The sequence below is a fragment of the Vidua chalybeata genome, chromosome 1, assembly GCF_026979565.1.
Source record: "Vidua chalybeata isolate OUT-0048 chromosome 1, bVidCha1 merged haplotype, whole genome shotgun sequence".
NCBI lineage: Eukaryota > Metazoa > Chordata > Aves > Passeriformes > Viduidae > Vidua > Vidua chalybeata.
The window spans coordinates 121421135-121441456 of record NC_071530.1 but is presented as its reverse complement, the minus strand read 5'-3'; the positions used below and the strand labels follow the sequence as shown (position 1 = coordinate 121441456).

Below are 20322 nucleotides of genomic sequence, written 5' to 3'. Positions count from 1 at the left end.
GATTGCCTACAGCTCACCCTGCTACTTTCCCAGTGGATATCAGGGTGGTTAAAGTTCCCCAGCAGGACAAGGGTCTGTGAGCAAAACCTTTCTTGGAACTGGAGCAACAAGGCTTCATCCATAGGCTCTGCTTGATCAGGCAGCCTAGTCTGTAGTAGACGCAGTTCAAGAATAATGGACTGTAGCTCTCAAAAGGAGTACTTGGAAAAGAGAGCCTCTTTGTTCCCAGGTGTTGTTGTGGATCTGCTGAAAGAACCAGGAGGTTCACTGTGTGGAGACAAAAGTGACTATACTGGATGTTTCCTTCTTCAAACCATAGAACTCACATCTGTAAGAAATGCACGTGGCTAATGGACTGCTTAGGAAAATAGGATATAGCCAGGGAACAGCTGCACTAAGCAACTTGCTCCCCTAGAGAAATTTCAAATGTTACTGAGAAAAAGTTGTTCACGGTAAATGCTCTTTCCTACTCCTCTGCATGGTCTGTGACTCTCTGTCTCTCCACTCACAAAGCTCACAGCATTTTCCTGATTTAACAGTGCTAGCAGGGCTGGCAGCTTGATTGACTTCATATGAAAATAGAGCCAGATAGAAAAGGTGCAGAGAATGACCCTTTCAGCAAAGCTGGCATCTGAAGAATGACTTTCCCATACTGTGTGGTAGCTCATATTTTAGTGACCTTTATCTTGGCCACTAAAATGTGGTCCCAGTTACTCTTCACTTTGCATTATGGAATGGGAATAGGGTAATACTTCCTATAACACTTGCGTAGTGGGGAAGTAATTTGGTTTATTTGTTCTTTTTTACTTAGTTGAAGAATATGTTGACCATTAGAAATTAGAGAAAACTTCACTGATGTTTTAGCATTAGGCTAAATCTAAATAAACGTCCTGGTTTCTGTGAGCATGCAAGTACAAGCATCTTGTACTTGCTTTTTTTCCCTTTCTAAGAAGGTGGTAACAATATTTATCAAAAACATTTATGCCATTGAGGAATCCATAGAAATGCAGGAAATGCAGTACGAATACATAACGTATGTACTAATACTTTATTTGTGTTTGTGTGTGTGGATTTGATGGCCAAAAAGGAAGAGGCCCCAAGGGCTCCTTAGTATGCAATTAATATTTTGGCTAGAAAAGCAGCAGATTGTTTCAGTATGCTTACATGTTATGACATCATATTCCAGTAAAATTATAATGAACAGAATTTTTGTTTGTCTCTGTGGCAAACCAAAATGAGTTTTCTAATTGTCAGCAGACCTTGGTGATTTATTTAATTATAGTGGCGCCCACTCACACCAACTTAGTTGAGGTCTGTCAGCATTTCTGTTATGAACCCCTATTTTTAGGGGTTTATAACTAGTTGTAAATATTTACTCATTGCTGAAACTTGACATCCAAGGTCACATTCATAGAGCAAATATCCTTTTTCAGGTTGACTGTTCTAGTGGCATTAGCTAAAAAAGTAGATTTCTAATGCTGTGAACTTAAAGGGAATAAAGGGAACCTGCTTTCCAGACCTCTTATTTGAAGGATCTTTTTAGGAATCTGAAATGTCCAGAAAAGCCAGATGAAAATGAGCTTATTTTTATAGGTTATATGTTATATGTGTATTATCTGTTATCACACTTTGTTTTCTTCCAACTGAATGTATAATTTCACATGCCATTTTGTTGTCTTCTAGTCTTACAGTCCTCTGTCATTTGGCTGTATTGGTCAGCTTATGTTCTGAGGAGTGTGCCAGTATCATCTGAAAATCTCTTTTATATAAGAATTTTCTCCAAGGAAAATCCTAGCATTTGTAGCTGACATGTAGAATGCAGGAAGATGCATATTTTCTAAATCAATATAATTTTAAAACTTTTGAAGACCTAATGATTCCATATGTGAGGTGTTGCTGTTTGAAATCCTGACTCTTTCAGTTCTGTGGCTGAACAGAGTGACAGAGGACTGAGGAGTGTAGAGCTGACGTGTAGATGTTCTTATGATGGAAAATATTGTGCTGATACATTATTGCAGAATAATCACTAAGTTCTATATAATTATTCCAAAGATTGCTAATGCTTTCAGCCCTTTCTGATAACTCATATGTGGTATACTAGGAAGGTTTGTTAATGATCAGTGGCAGATACAGCATTTTGCTTTTGCATGGGCTTGTTCTTTACGTAAGTGTACATCTTCAGGATGCAGAAACATTCATTATTAAAACTCAGTTTGTTTGTCACACTGTACTTTCAGACTGTGATATTACGATTACTTTTGAGGCTTTTGTTAATACAGTCTCTGTCCTCACCACTGAATAGAGGAGAATGTTGTTTCCTTTGACATGTTCCTTGTTGTAGAGAAGCCAGTAACCTCACAGATTTTGTTCATTTTCTGAGGATTTCAGGTGTTCCTTTGCACTTTCCTGGCAATGCTCATATTATCAGTGCTGTGTTACAACTCTGCTTGAGGCCAAGGAGAGCAAGAAAAATTTAATCAAAACCATGTAAAAGCTTAATCATTCTGGCAATGCCAAAGAGCTGCATGAGGCTCTAGAGCCACAGGCTGAATATCATTTTTCCTTATTATCACATAAATAGCTCCCTAAACACTCTTTAAAAGAAAAGGTGGAGAGGAGAGAGGGAAAAAGAGAAGGCTTGTTGTGGGATTTGAGTTTATAAAGTGGATTAAGTTCATGTGCTTTCCTCCTTTGCATGCAGTGGAGAGAAAGGTAGGTCTAGTAACTCAAGAGGAAACAGGAACTTCTGATGGATATTGTATTTTCCCTAAATCTAGGTAGTTGCTAACAGCACTACCTCATTTTTTTCTATTTAAAGAGGATTATGAAGTAATGAGGTGGGACATGCTATCAAGGTGCCTACTGCTTTTGCATGACACAGCTTGTCTTGTGCTAAGCAGCAGCCAACACATGCAGCCATTTCAACTTCTCTATCTTCTGGGATGGTGGGAAAAGTCCTGGAACTCTTCAAGGAAGATGAGAGTACCTGTTGCTGCAGGGAAAAGAGATCTACAGGAGGTTGTGGTTTCTAGCAAGCTCTAGCAGCTGCCGGTAAGGTCTGTCAGCTGCTCCTGGTCAAAAGCTGCATTGGGCTTTCCTTCCAGTCATCTGATTAGAGAGGGTCAAGCACCCTCTCAGCAGATGCTGGGGAAGAGCAGATGTAAGTGCAGGGCCCAGAGCACTGCTCCCAGAGACAGGCAGCAGGCACAGCAGATTGCACAGCAGAAGATGCAGAAGGGAGTTGGAAACTCTGCTGAGGATGGGGTTGTGCTCAGCAGTGCTGGTGATGCACCACCTGGCACCATTCCTAGCACCATCTGGAGCAGTTCTCCTGTTACATCAGAGACCTTGAATCAGAGCTCACTCCAGAGCTCTAGCTAGGCTGTAGAGATAGTGATCTTGTCTGCAGGAGGTGTGCTGTGTTGGAAGATTTGTGGTTTTGTCCTTTACCAAGTAAAGAAGACGCAGGAAGATGTCAACAGACTGCTGACATCACTAGATCAAATGAGTAAGGGATCACTTGGATCTTCTCTAAGACCCTGCAAGTACAAGAGTATGAATTCCCAGCCATACCAAAGGAGGAGCAGGGAGAGTCAGTGCTAATTGGGCTGGGGAACTGGGAGGGAGTCCTGTGATGGCAAGAGCTGGAAGCTGGTAATTTTTGGCATTGGGAGGAAGATTTCTGCTCCATCTTCAGATCTGCAGCAATATCAGTGCCAAGTATTTGAATTCCATTAGGCATGTAGGAACTTTGTAATAGTTTTCCAGAAAGTGTGGTCCAACACTAGAACAGGTCATCCAGAGATGTTGTGGAATCTTCATCCTTGGAGACCTCCACAATACCTTGGACAAGGCCTGAACAAGACAGTCTAACTTCAGGTCTTGACCGTGTTCTGGATGTTGCTTTAGGCCAGATCACCTCCAGAAGCCTTTCCAGCAGAAGTTATTTTTTATGATTTTATGAAAATACTTATAATTTTATGGAAATATTACATAAACAAAAGCATTTCCAGGCCTTAATAATTCTCAATAAGTGTGTTAAACTGTAAACAGTATTAAACTGTAAACAAAAAAGCAAAGTAAATACCCACTTTTTGCATGTCATAAAAGCAACTTAGCTCACTCCTTCAAGGCCCTATAGCCAGAGGCATATTAGAGCCAGTGTTACGCTTGGTTCTTTCCATATAAATGTAGTTTTAGAATTAGGCACAAAGTTTAGGGACATTGAGGCCAGAGTACATATTCACATTTATCTGCTTTTGAAGTGTGCTGCTCTCTGGTCAACTTTGTATTTTGTTTCACAGTTGAAATGACTGGGTTACATTTATTAATGAAAATTCAGACAGTCTTAATATAAAAAAGTTGCCATCTGTGTCCACAGATGAAAGTGGAGAGAGCACACTTTGAAAAGGATCCTTTCAGAGGAATAAGGAAAATATAGTAGTGTGTTTGATTTAATCTAGGTTGAGTCAATCTAGTTTAACTTGATGGACCTTGCTTTTGTCCATGCTTTTGGAATCCTGGAATCCTGGGCTTTCTTACATTGCTGTAAAATATGAACAAATTATTTGTCAAGTGAGGATCCATTTCTGCTAGGTATATTCTCTGTCATCTGACTTTGTTGTCTCTTAGAGCTGAGCTATAATGACAGGTTTCATATGACAAACCTCACAATCCTTCTTCCTTGATGCCACTTGTCTGGGGACAGGAGTTACCTCCCAGGCAGGGCTTCCACTGGAGTTTTTGGTTCTCCTTAGGTTTCATCTTCTCAAGACTCAAACCAAGAGGAGAGCAGAGCTAGGCTGTTGGGCTGATAAATAGTAGAGCTCATTGCAGAGCTCCACAAATGGAGGTGAAGAGCTGGTTTGCACATAGGAGCTGCTGTCAGAGTTACCAACTGCCTTGCTGAGGAACAGTCCATGTATTTGAGTACTGGGTCTTATTCTGGGAGAAAAGATAATGTTTCATCCCCAAATATTACTCTATTTTACATAAAATGGGTGGGTAAAATTCCTAACTTATATTGTTTTCTTTTCATTACTTCCTTCCAGGTATCACTGCCCAGTGCCTAAAATTTTCTATGTCCAATTAACTGTTGGCAACAGTGAGTTTTTTGGTGAAGGAAAGACTCGTCAAGCTGCTAGACATAATGCTGCAATGAAGGCCCTTCAAGCTCTTCAGAATGAGCCTATTCCAGAAAAATTACCTCAGGTCTGTGCTTCAGGATTTTTTTTTTTAATTAACTTGCTTTTTCACTGCTATATCTTTAAGTGGTGTATATTGCTGCTTAAAAATTAAAATATTGTGTCATATTTTAAAAAATACTCAACAGAAACATTATTCTCAAAATATTCTTTCTAAATTGAAAGCAAAAATATAATAACATTTCCCAGTCAAAGAAGCCAAGTAGGTGCAAGACCTCTGGGATCAGCTGAAGACCACTTGGGATACCGTAGGTTCTCAACAGCAGGTGTGTGTTTGTAGGAGACTAAATTGAATCCTCAGTCAAGTAAATCACCGTGGCTTGGTTATGCTGAGGTTAAGGGGCACTGGTTGCAGGTTAGTCATCAACAACACCTCTGTCACTTCATGGGTTAGAGCTGTAGGTGACTGGAGAAGGCTGGAGGTAACACTTTGCTGAGATCATGGTGGAGGGAGTACATGGTGGAGGGTTGCACTGTGTAGAGCTGAGTGTAGCTCTCCAGAGAACTGGAGACTGGTTGAGATAGAGTTTAAGGGCTTCATGGTGCCAAGTTTCAGGCTCCTCCCTGCTGCTGCCCGTGAGAAGTGCACACAGGACACCATGCAGTGGTGGGGTGTGCTTTCACCATGGGACATGGTCCGTCTTAGTAAAACTCTATTTCCTTCAGCAAAACTGGCCAGCTTGGTTATCTGTGGAAGATGATTGATTCATTGCTCCTCAAACATCGGGCATGGATCAGAGCCAGTACACATTGTACTCATAAATACATTATGAGGTTGAGCTTCTTTCTTCCCCACTCCCTGACAGTGTGCTCCTGAGGGAGCAAGGACAGACCTGCTGGTACCCATCTAGTAATCCCATTAGTAACTCAGTGAACTTGACTGGGATGGGATCCATGGAATATAGCACAGTACTTACTTGCATAGGTCTATCTTTTGGCCTTCATGGCCATCCTTAATGAAGCCTTCTGTATATTCTTCTATTTAAGCTATCATTGTTTCCTTTTATTAGAAAAACTTAATAAAGGATAAAATCCTTTATCTATATTAAACCACTGAAAAGGAGTATTGCCATCTTAATACCTAATTGGGCAAATGTGTAGAAGAGCATAAGGTGAGCAGAAGCAATCAGCCAGCAGGGCAGGGCTGCTGGTGAATGTGCTTTCACAAAGAGCTATTGTGTGTCTGCCAAAGCACCTCTGCTGTCTCATAGATGTGAGCCTAACAAAGGCCTTACAATTAAAGTGTCAGTTGTGGGAATCAGGATCAAATTTAAATCCAAAGTGCCTGAGACACTCCTGAATATATTTTATCTTCTAGGAAGATAGGCTTGAAACTTTATTGCTCAGTACTAATGTTTAAACCTTGATCCTCCCTTTTCTCTACTCACTGTTCGGTTCTCTGCTATGTTTGGTGAAAAAATATGCAGGGAGTTAAATTGTAGGGGCAGAAGGGACAATGAGGGATTTTCTGGACAGATGTGTTTGTATTGATCATGAAAATTTAAACTATAGTTTCTGTTTTAGACTATACATATCTGATTAAAATAGAATACAGCTAGAAAACCTAAACATTCTTGGCCTGAAGGCTTGCTGAAAGTCCAGTGGGCATTATATTATTTTATGTAAATTATGCAAGTGTTTGATTATTCTCAATTTCAAAGATAATTTGTGAGGCATTTCTTTTAGAATTCATTTAGCTTCATTTTCTATTTAAGTGGTGTTTTCTTATGTTTGCTAAATGAAACCAACAGATATCAAAAATCTCTCCCACACATATATTTAGAGATTATTCTTAAGTTTTTTTTAATTTTTTGTAGAACTGATTATTTTTGTAGTGTCTCAGTGCGAAGTTGTTTTTTCTAATCAGTAATTCATTCTTTGGGATTTTTTTTTTTGCCAGCTTTTTAGATTATCAATGTCCTTTATAAAGCACAAACTTAATTGAACACAATATCAAGTAATATTCTCACCACTGTTTTTTGCAGAATAGTAGGATCCCATTCTTTATATCCCCAGATATTTTTTTTTCTTTTAAATATTGTCCTTTTAACTCTGCTGATCTTTCTCAGTGAAACTAATCAATGCTTTGCCTGTCCTGCAAGTAATGATCTACTTTCTTGATTTCAGTGGTGCTTTAATTTCATTATATGAAATGAGCTAGAGGTCCTACATAATTTCATTGTAAATACCCTTGTTATTGTTTTGGAGGTTCTATAAACTTTACAATACTTTGTTTTGTATTTAGCTCCAGATCAATATCAGGCACGTAAATGGCTTGAGAATAAAAATTTTGCAACAATTTCATGAGACAAAAAGTGTTCTTTGTCTGCATGCTGTAGCTGAGTACTGGATTTTTGGCCCTGTGTCATCTTAAAGATTAATATATTGAGAGTTTAAAAATGGTAGATAAAAGATTGATCAATTTCATTGTAATGTGAAGAACCTAGTTAAATGTTTTAAATGTTTTAAATGTTGTTTTAGAGCTGTGGTATCTGGATTTTGTAGCTATGCTGGTGGCTGAAGATTTAGATCAGACTTTGTTATGTAAGATGGGAGCTCTGCAGGAATCCACCTAATTCAGCCCAAGTGTCTTTGATGTTTACCTCCACTAATAAAAAATTAGGAGCCTGGCCAAGGTTACATGATTGTTGAGAGATCCCAGTTTGAAGTACTTCAGAGCTTTGCAGTTTGAAAATAGCTGGAAGTGAAGCCTCTGAGAACTAAGGAAATGTGGCCTGGGGGACAAACACCAAAGGCAGTAGTTGCAAAAGGCAAAACTCTGACTGATCCTGGTGCTAATGGTTGTGTGAGAAAATTTAGATTTACCTGAAGAATAAAGCAAAGCTGAATTTTAGGCAGAATAATGTTTCATGTGCCTTTTGTTTTTTTTATCTCTTTGCCTCTCTGTTTGTTATGTTCCTATGGATAAATAAATAATGTTCTGTGTTGAGCAAGCTGTTCTCTGTCACTACCTTTTCACACTGGTCATAACTCCCAGAGGGAAGTTGATGGAGGGGCCATTAACCAGCTGGACCTGCTGAGGACACCTGTAACCTGGTGACCCAGTCGAGTGTGGGGGTGATTGACTGAATTTCTTCTGAGAGAAGTACAGTCTTCTGTACTTTCCAGCAAGCACAGATTTCCTCCTTGCTTAGAAGGGGTACCTATAGAGAGCCTGAGAAATGGGTCAAAGGATCTGTTTGATCCTAATGTTTGACACAAGTGTGTACTCAGACAATTGTTATCCACGTCATTAATAAGACTAACATCCATAGACATGATTTTGCTGTTTATAATTAATTTATAAATTAAGGTGTATGTGTTCCTTTGTTGTGAAACATAAGCACAATATATATGGCTTCGGTCAGCAGATGTCTGATAATGGGGTGCTGAGATGGATGTACAAATGCTGATTTCCAGCCTGATAGGAGACTTCAAAAGTCTTTGAGAAATTGGGAGGAGAAGGATACTATATTTTGTTGATCTTCTTAGAATTGTAGTATGATTATGTATGCATCATTTTCAGAATGGAGAAACAGGAAAAGAATCAGAAGAAGATAAAGATGCAAACAAATCTGAGATCAGCGTAGTGTTTGAAATTGCTTTGAAGCGCAATATACCTGTCACTTTCGAGGTATGTGTTACATTTTTATCTGTATTACATATCTTACTAAGAAAGTATTGAAAAAAGGTACCACTAAAACTCAACACATAACATTCATATATGAAAAATATGAATTTCATATTCATGGGAATTATAAAAAAAATTGTCAGTATATCAGAGTCTAAGACAATTACTTTTTACTGGTAAAATAGATGCTCTTTCAGAACTTTTAGAGATCTAATATTTGGTTACAAACACTTGGAAAGCAGAAAGACAGTTAAACCATTTTCTGTACAGAGCTGTGGGGTTCGAATCTGTAGCCACACTCTATCTGATTTGAAATAATCTTCAAAAGAGTTAGCCAAAGTCTTTGCTTTAACTGTTGGCATTCATATGCTAGGAAAGTTCCAATTGAAACATTTCACCTTCAGTGTGCTGTCTTCAGAAAGTCATGAGTATCTTCCACTCTGATTCTGTTTCACTTATCTGTTTCTACTTAAGCTTTCATGGGGTTTTTTTGTTTGTTTCGTATGATTTTATCTGTCAACCCATTCTGACACCTTTGTTTACCTGAAGTGATAAAGAGCATTTGGAATAGCTTCAGTGCTATCAATGAAGCAACTAAGGGAGAATGAGTGATACTAATAGGATTTTTTTCCTATGAGAAAGTTCTTACAAAACCTTGTTGTAAAAATCTAACATTGTTGTGGTAGGAAGCACCAGAATTTCAAGCTGTTTTGTTTTTTGTTTGTTTTTTTTTTTTTTAATGCAGAAAATGCTAATGTAAGTGGCCTTCTAATATTTTATTTTTCTGCATTTTGTTTTACATTTAAACTGAGTCTGCATGAAAGACGTGGATAGTGCTTATACTGGTGATGGTTATTTTCTCCAGTGCTTTTTCCTGTTAAAGTATAGGCATGTATTTGCATGTGAAAAGAATCAAAACCCCTAAGCTGTGGCATGCCTTGCAGTGTGCTGTATGCAGTTTACTGACATGTTTGGCCCATGTCCCTGAATTGGCCAACATCAAATAAGCTATTTGGACCTTCTTACAAATCTGAGAAATCTCTCAGAAGGTAGGTAAGAAAGACAAAGAATATTGTTCATGACTAAGGAATTCCTTGGTATAGCAAAGGCATAGATGCTTAATATATGTGATCTATGTGATATGGACTAATTAAAACATTAAGAGAATGTATAATCTAGAGGATAAAACTGGTGTGTCTGGGGCTGTTGGTGTATCAGTTTGCCACTACATGCCAATCATCCAACTCTTAGCTAAGAGCAGACATAATGGAAACACATGCTTGTGTTTCAAAAAGGAAGCTGATAATTAATGTCTCAGTTTTCAAACATTTTTTTTTCTACCTTAAACATTTTAAAATATTTGGAATAATTCTGTACTAATCAATGCACTAAAATGTAAGGAGTTGTATGGTCACTGGTCACAGAGGAGCTTGGAAGCTGTAAAGAAAAGAGGGGTAGTGCTTTGAATGTCTTCTTCACTCCTGTTTGAGCTTATTCAAGGGAGAGCATTTGATAAGGAGAGAGTGAAGGCAGAAATACTTTGTAAGGAAAAATTTAATGTGTCACTTGCCAAAGAATGTTAGCAACATTGAAAAAAGACCGTTTTTTGCTCTCCTGACAGGTTTTGTGTTATTTCCTGCCTTTAAATCTAAATATAGGTGACATTCTCAAATAGAGTTTTGATTGAACTTGATTCTGGCTTACTTTTCAATAAAACTGCTAAGCAATTATGGATAATCCGCAGGATCTGATGTTTCTAATAGGATTTTATTCACTAATGGTCTTCTGTTATTCCAGGCAGGCATCAAAGCTTTTTCTAGCTTTTATTTTGTGTGTGCTAGCTATAAAATGATCTGCCTTTTCTTCATCTGACAAAGCTTTAGCCAATGTTCCAACAGTGCTGGGTTATGCAACAAAGTAGTGATCATAAATATATATTAAGTTCTATGTAAACATGTCCTCAGAATTGCATGAGCGGTGAACAGTCCTGTTTCGTGTAATGTGGCTAGTTTTAATTGTCTAGGAACTTTAGGGTGATTTTAATAAATTTTCTATCTATTAATTTGTTAAATATAAACATTCAGTTGTAACAAGGAACAAGCTTTACTCCATACTTGTCACTGGTGCATTCTTAGCTAACTTTGATTCATCAACTTTTAAGCCAAAATGCAACTGCTGTACAGCATTTGTGGGGTCCTCAATGAACAGTTTTTAAAGATGACTACAGAAGTGACTGCTGTGGGAATTGTTAGAGTAGCTGTAGAATGGTCAGTTCACTTCTTATTCCTGCCTTGACAGTAGGCTAAAATCTTGCCTTTTTTTTTTTTTTTTTTTTGTTGTTGTTGTTTCAATAGATATGGTTTTTATTCCTTATTTGTCAGTAAGGAATGGATGAGCCTAGAAAACATAACTGAGGTCAACAGCTTCAGATATTAGAATGTGTTGGGGTGTTTCAGATTGCCATTTTATTTTCAATATTTTTCTTTGTACTGCTGTGGTATTTCTTTAGAATAGCAAATATAATAATGTCTTTTCATTCTCAGTATCAGGAGTGAAGGCACAGAGTGCGTAAACAGGCAAATTTTCTGCCCCTCCATCCCTGTCCAGTGTTCTGCTGCAAAGTGTTCTTATTTCCCAGTCTTATCACAGTAAGATTCTGCAGAGAATTATCAGAGTTTCTGTGTTTTGAACCAGGGACAGGCCAAATTGCAGACTCTGGGAGAGTAGTTCTCAGCAGGAAGTTTCACACCTGACTTCTGCTGTCCTGGAGATTAAAGCTTTGGATGACTGAGTACTGAGTAACTCTCATTTGGGTTTTGTAGAATGGTCACCCTTCTCACTGCAGTTTTACACTTCAGCATTCAGACTCTTCCTTTTCTCTTTTTTTAAATTTTTTTTATTTTTTCTTTTTTTTTTTCCTTTGTAACTGGGGAAATTTGGTGTATCGGCCTGCATAAGCTCCTGGAAATATATTGATATTTTAATATCTTATAAATAATTATGTATTCATAGATGTAGGTGACATGGGTTTTTTGATCTGATTTTTGTCTCCTCTAGTTTTGGGGGGGGTTAATGTCCATTTAATCTTGTCCTAATATTTTGAATTTTCTACCTGGCATCTCAATAATAATTAAAGCAGTGTTACTCTTTCACTGTAATCATACTTCTGTTTTTCATTTGTCAGCATGATTCATTAAGTTGAGCCAAATTCATTCTTGATGTAACTTGACCTTAGATGTGTTTTGGCCCCATGTGTTTTCTCTTGCTGTAATAATTCTTTAAATCCATGGAACAGAAAAAGAAAAGTGTATTGAACTGTCACCCTTAATCAAATTCTCAGCTTTAAATTAGCCATGATTAGGTCCACAGGTTGTATCTTTCAACTGAAGAAATAGTTTAATGTCCTAATGTGTATAGTGCTCTTAGATAGCAAAGGCTGAATTTCTTTTTAGTGTTTTCTGTCCCGAGGCTCATAGCACAACTGTTTGAAATCATATGGAGTAAAAAAGATCTGAAATCTGGGGTTAACCAAAAATGTTGTTAGGTAAATATTTTTTTTTGCTTAATTACCAAATTTGGATGTTTAGCTTGATCCACATCCCATCTGAATCCTATGGGGTTCATTCTATTGACAACACAGACTTTTTTCCATTTACACACTAACAAAGACAGAGTTTTTAATGTTTTCCAGTAAATTATTAACCTTGTGTCACATACTTAAAATTTAAAAGATGAAAAACACACCAGAATGCATTAGTTTTATATTAAGAAATATGTTTTTATGTATATGAAAATATAATCTGGTTTTGTATTAACATTCTTTCTCTCATATATATATATTTGTGTGCATTTATATGAATACGAGAAAACTTATATAAACCAATATTTTAGGAACTCAGCAATTATTTTTCTTAACCAAGTTATTTTTTCCTTTTTCATCTGGTCAGTACAGACATTCCTGTATATGTTATTAATACATTATATTGCAGGTAAAGACAAACACCTATATAACAGTATTAGTAGAACCACAGAAAGATTAAGGACCTTAGTAAGGTTAATTTAGCAGTGTTTTACCGCATGTTGTAATACTTGGATAACAAAGTACAGGGATGGTTTGAGGTGCTGTAAAATCGAGTGGGAAGTGCTGCAGTGCAATGAAGGTGCTCAGCACGGACACGACACGCCACTGTGTCTGAGAGCAGGAGATCCTGGCACTGGGCTCATCCCAGCTCTGGTGCAGGCAGTGCAGCATCCTGGGGCTCAGTGCATTGAAAGCACTGCTGCCTTCTCAGGTGGTCAAGCTTTAGTGGGCAACTTTCAACTGAGGCAGTGTTGAAAAGACTTCTGAAATTAATACCTGGAACCTTACAGTGGGAACACTTCTGGACTAAACAGGAAAATCTCATTCTGGCATAGATGTCATCTTATTCTGGGAAAATGAGACAAAGTTGTCTGTTAATTTTAATTTTGTGTCTTTTTATTAATATATGCTGTGGTAATTGTATTTGCTGGGTGAAATTGCCACAAAAGAGAACTTAAAAAAGAAATACAAGCCTAAGGAGACCTCATTACAGTGCAACAGAAAAACTAAATAATGCAAGGGACATGACCTTGATAAAAAGAACCTTAATACAAAACATGTTGTAATAATGCCAAGATTGAAGGTTTGAGCACATTAAAACTACAGTTATTACACCAAGAAGGCCCTGGTACCTTTACCTTAGTTCCCTTTCCCCTCCCTCCTCAACCTAAAGAGACATAACTCTTCTTCAACAAATGGTTTGATGTAATTCCATCAAATGAAAAAAATATTTATATTTATATTGATTTTGAAGATATTATAAAGAGATGCCTGTCAGATACTCTAATGTCTCCTTATACATATTACATATAACAAAGATTAAATTAGGTAGCTGCTTCCGCCCATCAAACAAAATAACTGAACCTTTTCCCAAATGAGGTCTCTTAATTCCTTATAGACATTGTCCAGACCAGTAAATGGTGTGTGCATGCATGAAGAGATGGATAGCTATCCTGGCACTTGCAGTGCTCTGATTTGGGGTGAACACATCCTAGCATCAGCCTTCTAAAAGGAGATGTATATGTGTGTGTGTGTGTGGTGTGGGGGGGTGTGTGTGTGTGTTTGTGTGTATGTGTGTAAAAATGAAGACAGAAAAACAACTAAAGGAAGGTGCAGCATTCAGAACTTAATTTCTTTCCATATTACTAGAACTTGTTGCAGTGAAGTACTTCAAATAGGTTTTCTTATCTTTGTCCTAAATGTGTTTGGAAGGGAATGAATAAATTATTTTTTTTTCAGAAATGATTGGCTTTTGTGTGAGTTACAGTGGCTCTTCTGGTAATTCGTTTCAGTACTGTTGGGAGGGACAGCTGAGAGTCGTGGAGGCAAGAATGTGTCAGCCTTTCAAATATAAGGGATATTGCTCTGAGCTGTGTGCTCTGGCAAGGCAAGAGTTGAGAGCAGGCATTCAGCCTGCACCTATTGAGACTGAAGTTTGGGACTATGAACATCCAAGGGTTTGATGAGAATAGAAAAAATATTACAAACAGGTTGAGGTAATGCCAAATTAATACAGATTTGAATATGTTTTATATAAAGAAATAGTCAAAGCCTGGTAGACCTTAATGGATTTAATTGCTTTTGTATGTGAAGCACCTTGCAAAGAAAAAACCCATCAGCCTTGGTTTAAATATGCATAATTGTTATATATTGTTTATTCTATAAATATTTAAAAATTTAGGTCTACTCTTATTTTCTGTGAAACATTGAATATGGTGGTTAGAATTGCTTTATCCAACCAGTCTTAATTTTTTGTCCTCAAATCTTGTACTGTCATTAAGACTTGTCCAAGTTCTGTGGAAACCAATCTAATGCCTTCAATTAGCAGGAAAACTGGACTAGTAATAAGTTCATTGCAGTGATAACAAACATCAGGTTATCTTCTTGTAGGGTGCTTTGACTCAGTGTTACTTTCTCTTAAAAGGTGATTAAAGAAAGTGGACCTCCTCACATGAAGAGCTTTGTTACACGAGTTACAGTAGGAGAATTCACTGCAGAAGGAGAAGGCAACAGTAAGAAACTCTCAAAGAAACGTGCTGCAATGGCTGTCCTACAAGAACTTAAGAAACTTCCTCCTCTTCCTGTGATTGAAAAGCCAAAACTTTACTTTAAAAAGCGTCCAAAAACAATATTAAAGGTATGTCTCCACCTTTGACACAATTAAGAATGTTTGCTCAGAAAGTAACAGTCAGATTTAAAATCATGAAAGGCTTATTTGTCATTTTCTGTCAATATTGTTACAGTTGCTTGTTACTGTCAATATTGTTAGTTGTTTGCCTGTGCTAATAGGCATGGGCTTTTTTTAAACCCTGAGAATGCTGTGGGATTCTCAAACAGAATGGCTTGTAAATAGCTCACATCACTGAGGTCTTCAAGGGTTTGCTTCAGGTCCAGTGGAGGATCAAGCCCTCCAAGCAGCTCTGTCCAGCCATGTGAAGTTTTAGCATCATCTCCTCAGAGAATCCCTTTTAGCATATCTGGTCGTTCTCTTCCTGGGCTCTCTCCACTCCCCAGTTTGAAGAGGGAGAGAGATACATGAAAAAGTAAATTAATGGGGTGCTACTTTAGTGCTTCAATATTTTCCTAAAAGTTTGACCATTAGAAATCTGTACACTCAGGAAACAAAGTGCAGAGTTCTGAAAGAGCAGCTACCAGAAGACCACTTTAAAATAAGCAAATACTTTGGAGAGTGCAAAACTGGATTTGGAAGATGTACAGAAGACTTATTTGTCACCTTTCTTTTTTCATTTGCCTTCAAATATAGAATAAGTGATTTTTTAGAAAAACCTAGATTAATTAGATACCAGTCTCCTTTTACAATCCTGGGGATCTAATTCTCAGAAACTTATATGAAAAAATGGGCAGGAAAATGATTTAATGGAACCATCAGCATTAATGCAGCCTTAAAGCTGGAAGATTGGAAAAGTCTTTTGGCTTTGATTTTCACCAAACATCTTGGAAAGTTTTTCTCAGGAAAGACGCTAAGGGTATAATAATGAAAAGATTTCTTATATTACCATATACCATTTGCCATTACAAACTTTAAATTTAATTATACACAGTTGGCCTTGTTAGAAAGAACATTAATTGTCAAAATAAGCTGAATGTGTAGATGGTTTTTATTTTTTGAATATCCAGACTTCTGAAATGCTTTCAATGTGCCCATTTCTTTCAATTAAATTTGCATGTGTTTTGAGCATCAAAAAAAGTGGCAACAATAACTTCTTTTTATTTGTATATATATTTATGAGGCTGTATCTTATGGCCTGCTCTTTATTTAGCCTGCTCTGCATTTTGTCTCTGCCTGGCTTCTTGCCCACACAGCTGCCCTTGTGTATGACATTGTCTTAGCTCTTTCACCTACATCTTCTCTAACTACTTCAGCAGTTACACTATGTAGGATTTGTTGCACAGCTTTCTAAATATAATATCCCTCTCTGGTCTTTGCCTTCAGTTGCTGATCATTTCTTCAGGTTCCTGAACACTTGTTTGTTATTTGAGAAGCTCAAGCAAGCATGAGTGCTCATCTTCTCTTAGCCTGCGAATGGTTTCATGAAAGGGAAATAGCTTCATAACATAGAAACAATTCTACATTCAAATGCCATTTACATTTGCAAGTGCATTCTTTGTGTTATCCTGTGTAAATCAGTTAAGTATGACTTCAGAAAAATTTTTGTAGGTCTTAATATCTTCTTAAAATCTACAAACAAATATTTTCGTAGCTGTGTGCTTTGAAAGAGCATTTGCTGTGTGAGCAATAATTCATTAAAAGAATTTCAGAGCTAGAGAGTTTTCAAGGACTGTAGTTTTCCCCCGTCTGTGTAATCTTGGACAGAGCACTTTGTCAGTCCTTTTATTTCCCCAGCCTGAGATAAATTCCCCCACCAACCACACTTTTGGAAATACTATTGTGAGGATTATTGCCTGTTAAGCATTTGAAGTACTTTTTGGGTAGTTCACAATAAGCAACAATTCTAGGGTATATTCATACGACACACAGAGTAAACCCTCTGCACCTTTAGTTGCAAGTTGCATTGTAGGATGGAAGGCCTGGAGTGCTGAGAAGGAAAGCAGGAAGGCTGGAAGAGGAAGCATCTTTATGTATGGCAAATGGGTTTTGTCCCTGTGTAAATCCCACCTCTTCTCAGTGTAGTGCATGTTCCAAGCTATTGGCAAGCTATTTTAAAGGGTTAGGGGGAAGGGTCCTAGAAACAGGGCAATAAGATATAAGTGGCTAATGAATCTGCTAATTTCCATCCATCCTGATGAGGACCTCCACAGATAGGAGAGGGTTTTTGTAGCTTGCAGATGCAAGGTATGTATACTACCTGCAACAATGGCAGACAATTTCTTTCCACAGCTTTGAGCCTGAGGGTTCTTATCTTTTGTCTCATAATCAAAAAATGGAAAGTAAGTTACTTCTTATTCTCTCAAAGGGAGTATTACAAAAGAGAGAATCCTAGTAAATGCTTATTGAAGCAATGTAGTAGTTATAGGGATATATACTGAAATAATGGTTCTTTCCTTTCAACCTGGTTTAGACTGGACCAGAATATGGTCAAGGAATGAATCCCATCAGTCGTTTGGCTCAGATCCAACAGGCCAAAAAGGAGAAGGAGCCAGAGTATGTTCTTCTTTCAGAGAGAGGAATGCCTCGCCGTCGGGAATTTGTTATGCAGGTATCATTTGTGTCATGTTAGAGATAACGGCCTTGCTGAGGGTTTTGTTCAAACTCAAACAAAATGGTGGCATAATATGAAGGGAAACTCCCTCTGTTTAGCTTTTTGCCTTGCTGTCAGATATACAGGAATAGTATGAAATACAGTATCAGAAATCCCGTCTAAACTTCCTTCTTTCTCTTAGTGAAACAAATGGCAATTGAATTAGGTGCCCTCCAGATGCTTTTCATGCATTATTTGATACTCTTATTTCTATTTCACCTGCTTGCTATTGTCTTTATTCCTGATGTTCATGATTTATTTACTTTTACTTGTCTTTTTAGAAAAAAAAATTGGACTGGTGTTGATCCAAGGATGCCAGCAATACCTAGTATTCTGAAATATGGGTATTAATATCTCCATATTACCAGGCATTTTGGCTTTAAAAAATAGTGTTGACAATTTTTTTTCAGATTTCTGGTTTCTTTGTGACTTTGTTATCTCTGAAATACAGCAAAAAAAGCCAACCACGTGCTTTAGACTGTCCTCTGACTGGACCTAATGCTGAAACAGTAGATCATTAAAATTACTTTCAAATTTAAATTAAGAACATGTACAAAAATTTGGTATAACTGTGATATTTTGTTAGATAGCACAACAGCAGGTTGAGAAAGATTAGAAACAGGAAAGGATTCTGTATTCTTGTGTTTTCACTCAAGGGTAATTTTGTACCGGAACAACTCAGAGCTGCATACCTCAGCGTGTTTTGACTTGTTATCTACCAACCACACCAAAATGTCACTTCTGATCACAAGCAAAATTTATGATGTTCCAGCACCTCCTTCTCCAGAAAATTAGTTATGTTTTCAATTCAATCTCTAAGTTCCTCCTCCATGTCTATGAAGATAAGATAGTGATCTTAATTTTCTTGGACCTAAGTGGTCTTTCTTCATGATTTATTATTTTTCTCTCTGAAGGAAAATAAAGTGTTGTGTTCTTTTGTTGCAGACTCTTTTTTTTGAATATAAACTTGGATTTCTAACATTTTATGAGACCTGAAAGTACTTGAAAAAGAGTGATCCTGTCACAGAAAATCTCCTTTCTCATGCTTAGACCCCCATGGGACCCCCATGGGACTGTCATGCAGTTGGTAGTTACTGTGTGAAGCCTCAGCAGAACAGTGTAACACAACCCAGTATTAAAAAGATGGGCTGGAAGTTTAGTTTTCTGTTGGAGGAGTGTCAATAATGGCAAAGTCTTCAGTTTGTTTAAAAAAGGAATCTTAAAAGCAGTCAATATGCAGAAGATTCCTGTATCTAAGAAGGTTTGTGAAAGAAAGAGTTAAAGAAACTCCGCAGAGCAGTTGCTTTGTTGCAAATACTTTTAAACTCCATGTTCACCCTTTTGTAAAGTCTTCACACTAAAATTATTCTTCTATTTATCCCACCTTCAGGAAGTCTCAGTGAATTCATTATGACATGCAGAAAACCTTTTCAGAAAAAAATACCTTTGTATAAACTACTTAAACCATGTTTTCATTTAATTTAATTGAATGTGGAAGTAAAATATCCAGAGATAATATGTTCATTTTTATCTGTCACACAAAGAGCAAGTTTAGATGTGATGAAATGGATCCAATTACTTGTCCTGGCTACTAGATAAACAGAAGAAAACCTCTGATGACATTAGTTGGTGTTCTGTTCCCAAAGTTAATTTCAGAAAGCTCTTTCTCTTTGCAGTCAGGCCTTTAATCCTTGATAGAGGTTATAATAATAGCTAAACCAGTTTTACAGGTCTGAGAAATAGCAACACATTGATTTATGATGACCTATGCTATAAATTATCTTTTTGTCTTGTCCCATTAAAGTCCCTCAATTTTATTGCATATAAACTTGTAGCAGATTGGCTATTTTCTAATTGTTGTTGTGAACTGCATAGGAGATAAAGTTTATATTTCAAGATTGTTAATACTTTTGGCTTAGGTAGACAAATCTTTTCGCTTAATGATATATATATATATGTACTTTGAAGGGGCATTCATGATTATTATTTATTTACATCCTCTTCTTAATATTTAGAATTAAGAGCTATTTGAGTAAAGAAGAATTTAAACTTTTAGGAAAATACATATATGATAAATTAAGGAAAGTGAATAATTATTGAATGACATAAACTAGTAAATATAATTTATTCTTTATTTAGCATTTGTATGCCTTTTTTTACAATGTTTTTAAACCTCCTTCCAAACTGTTTCTGGTCTTTGACCTCTGGGGGTTTTTTGTTATTCAGATCACCTTGATGATTTTATTATTTTTACTTGATTTTGATTTCCTTTTTTTGACATAGTTTTGAAACTGTGCACTATTTTAAGACACAATTTGGCAAATAAAAGGGTGAATGGACTGAGCAAAATACACCCATCAAAGAGCTATGGATGAATAGCAGTGAGAGTGCTCATGTCACAAACCAGACACATACAGCTCCAAGAGTTTTAAGAATGGTACCAAAGCCAAGGATTAAGTTGGAGCCACACATTTTATGGATATCAATGGCCTACAGTTTGTCCTTATTTTGGGGTTTTAATTTCTCCTAGTCTTATGAAAGGCATAATGTTTGTCAGAAACCTTTTGTACTGTACACTGAGGAGCCTTCTTTCCAAGGACTGTTTGGATCAAAGCTTGTCAGGTGTAAGCAGTTCCAGCCCCTGTGTTCCTTGCAGTGCAACAAAGTGGGAGGAAGGCAAATATG

The 20322-nt window shown here is 37.1% G+C and overlaps 1 protein-coding gene across 3 annotated transcripts in view; it reads left to right on the top strand.

Moving 5' to 3' along the window:
* Nucleotides 1–20322, top strand: part of STAU2 (staufen double-stranded RNA binding protein 2) — a 170080-nt gene that overhangs the window by 47372 nt on the left and 102386 nt on the right. For all 3 annotated transcript variants that reach the window (XM_053948299.1, XM_053948308.1, XM_053948293.1), the window contains exons 6-9: nt 5052–5211; nt 8731–8838; nt 14841–15053; nt 17458–17595. In XM_053948299.1, coding sequence (XP_053804274.1) covers nt 5052–5211; nt 8731–8838; nt 14841–15053; nt 17458–17595 — 619 coding nt within the window. The remainder of the gene's footprint in view (nt 1–5051; nt 5212–8730; nt 8839–14840; nt 15054–17457; nt 17596–20322) is intronic.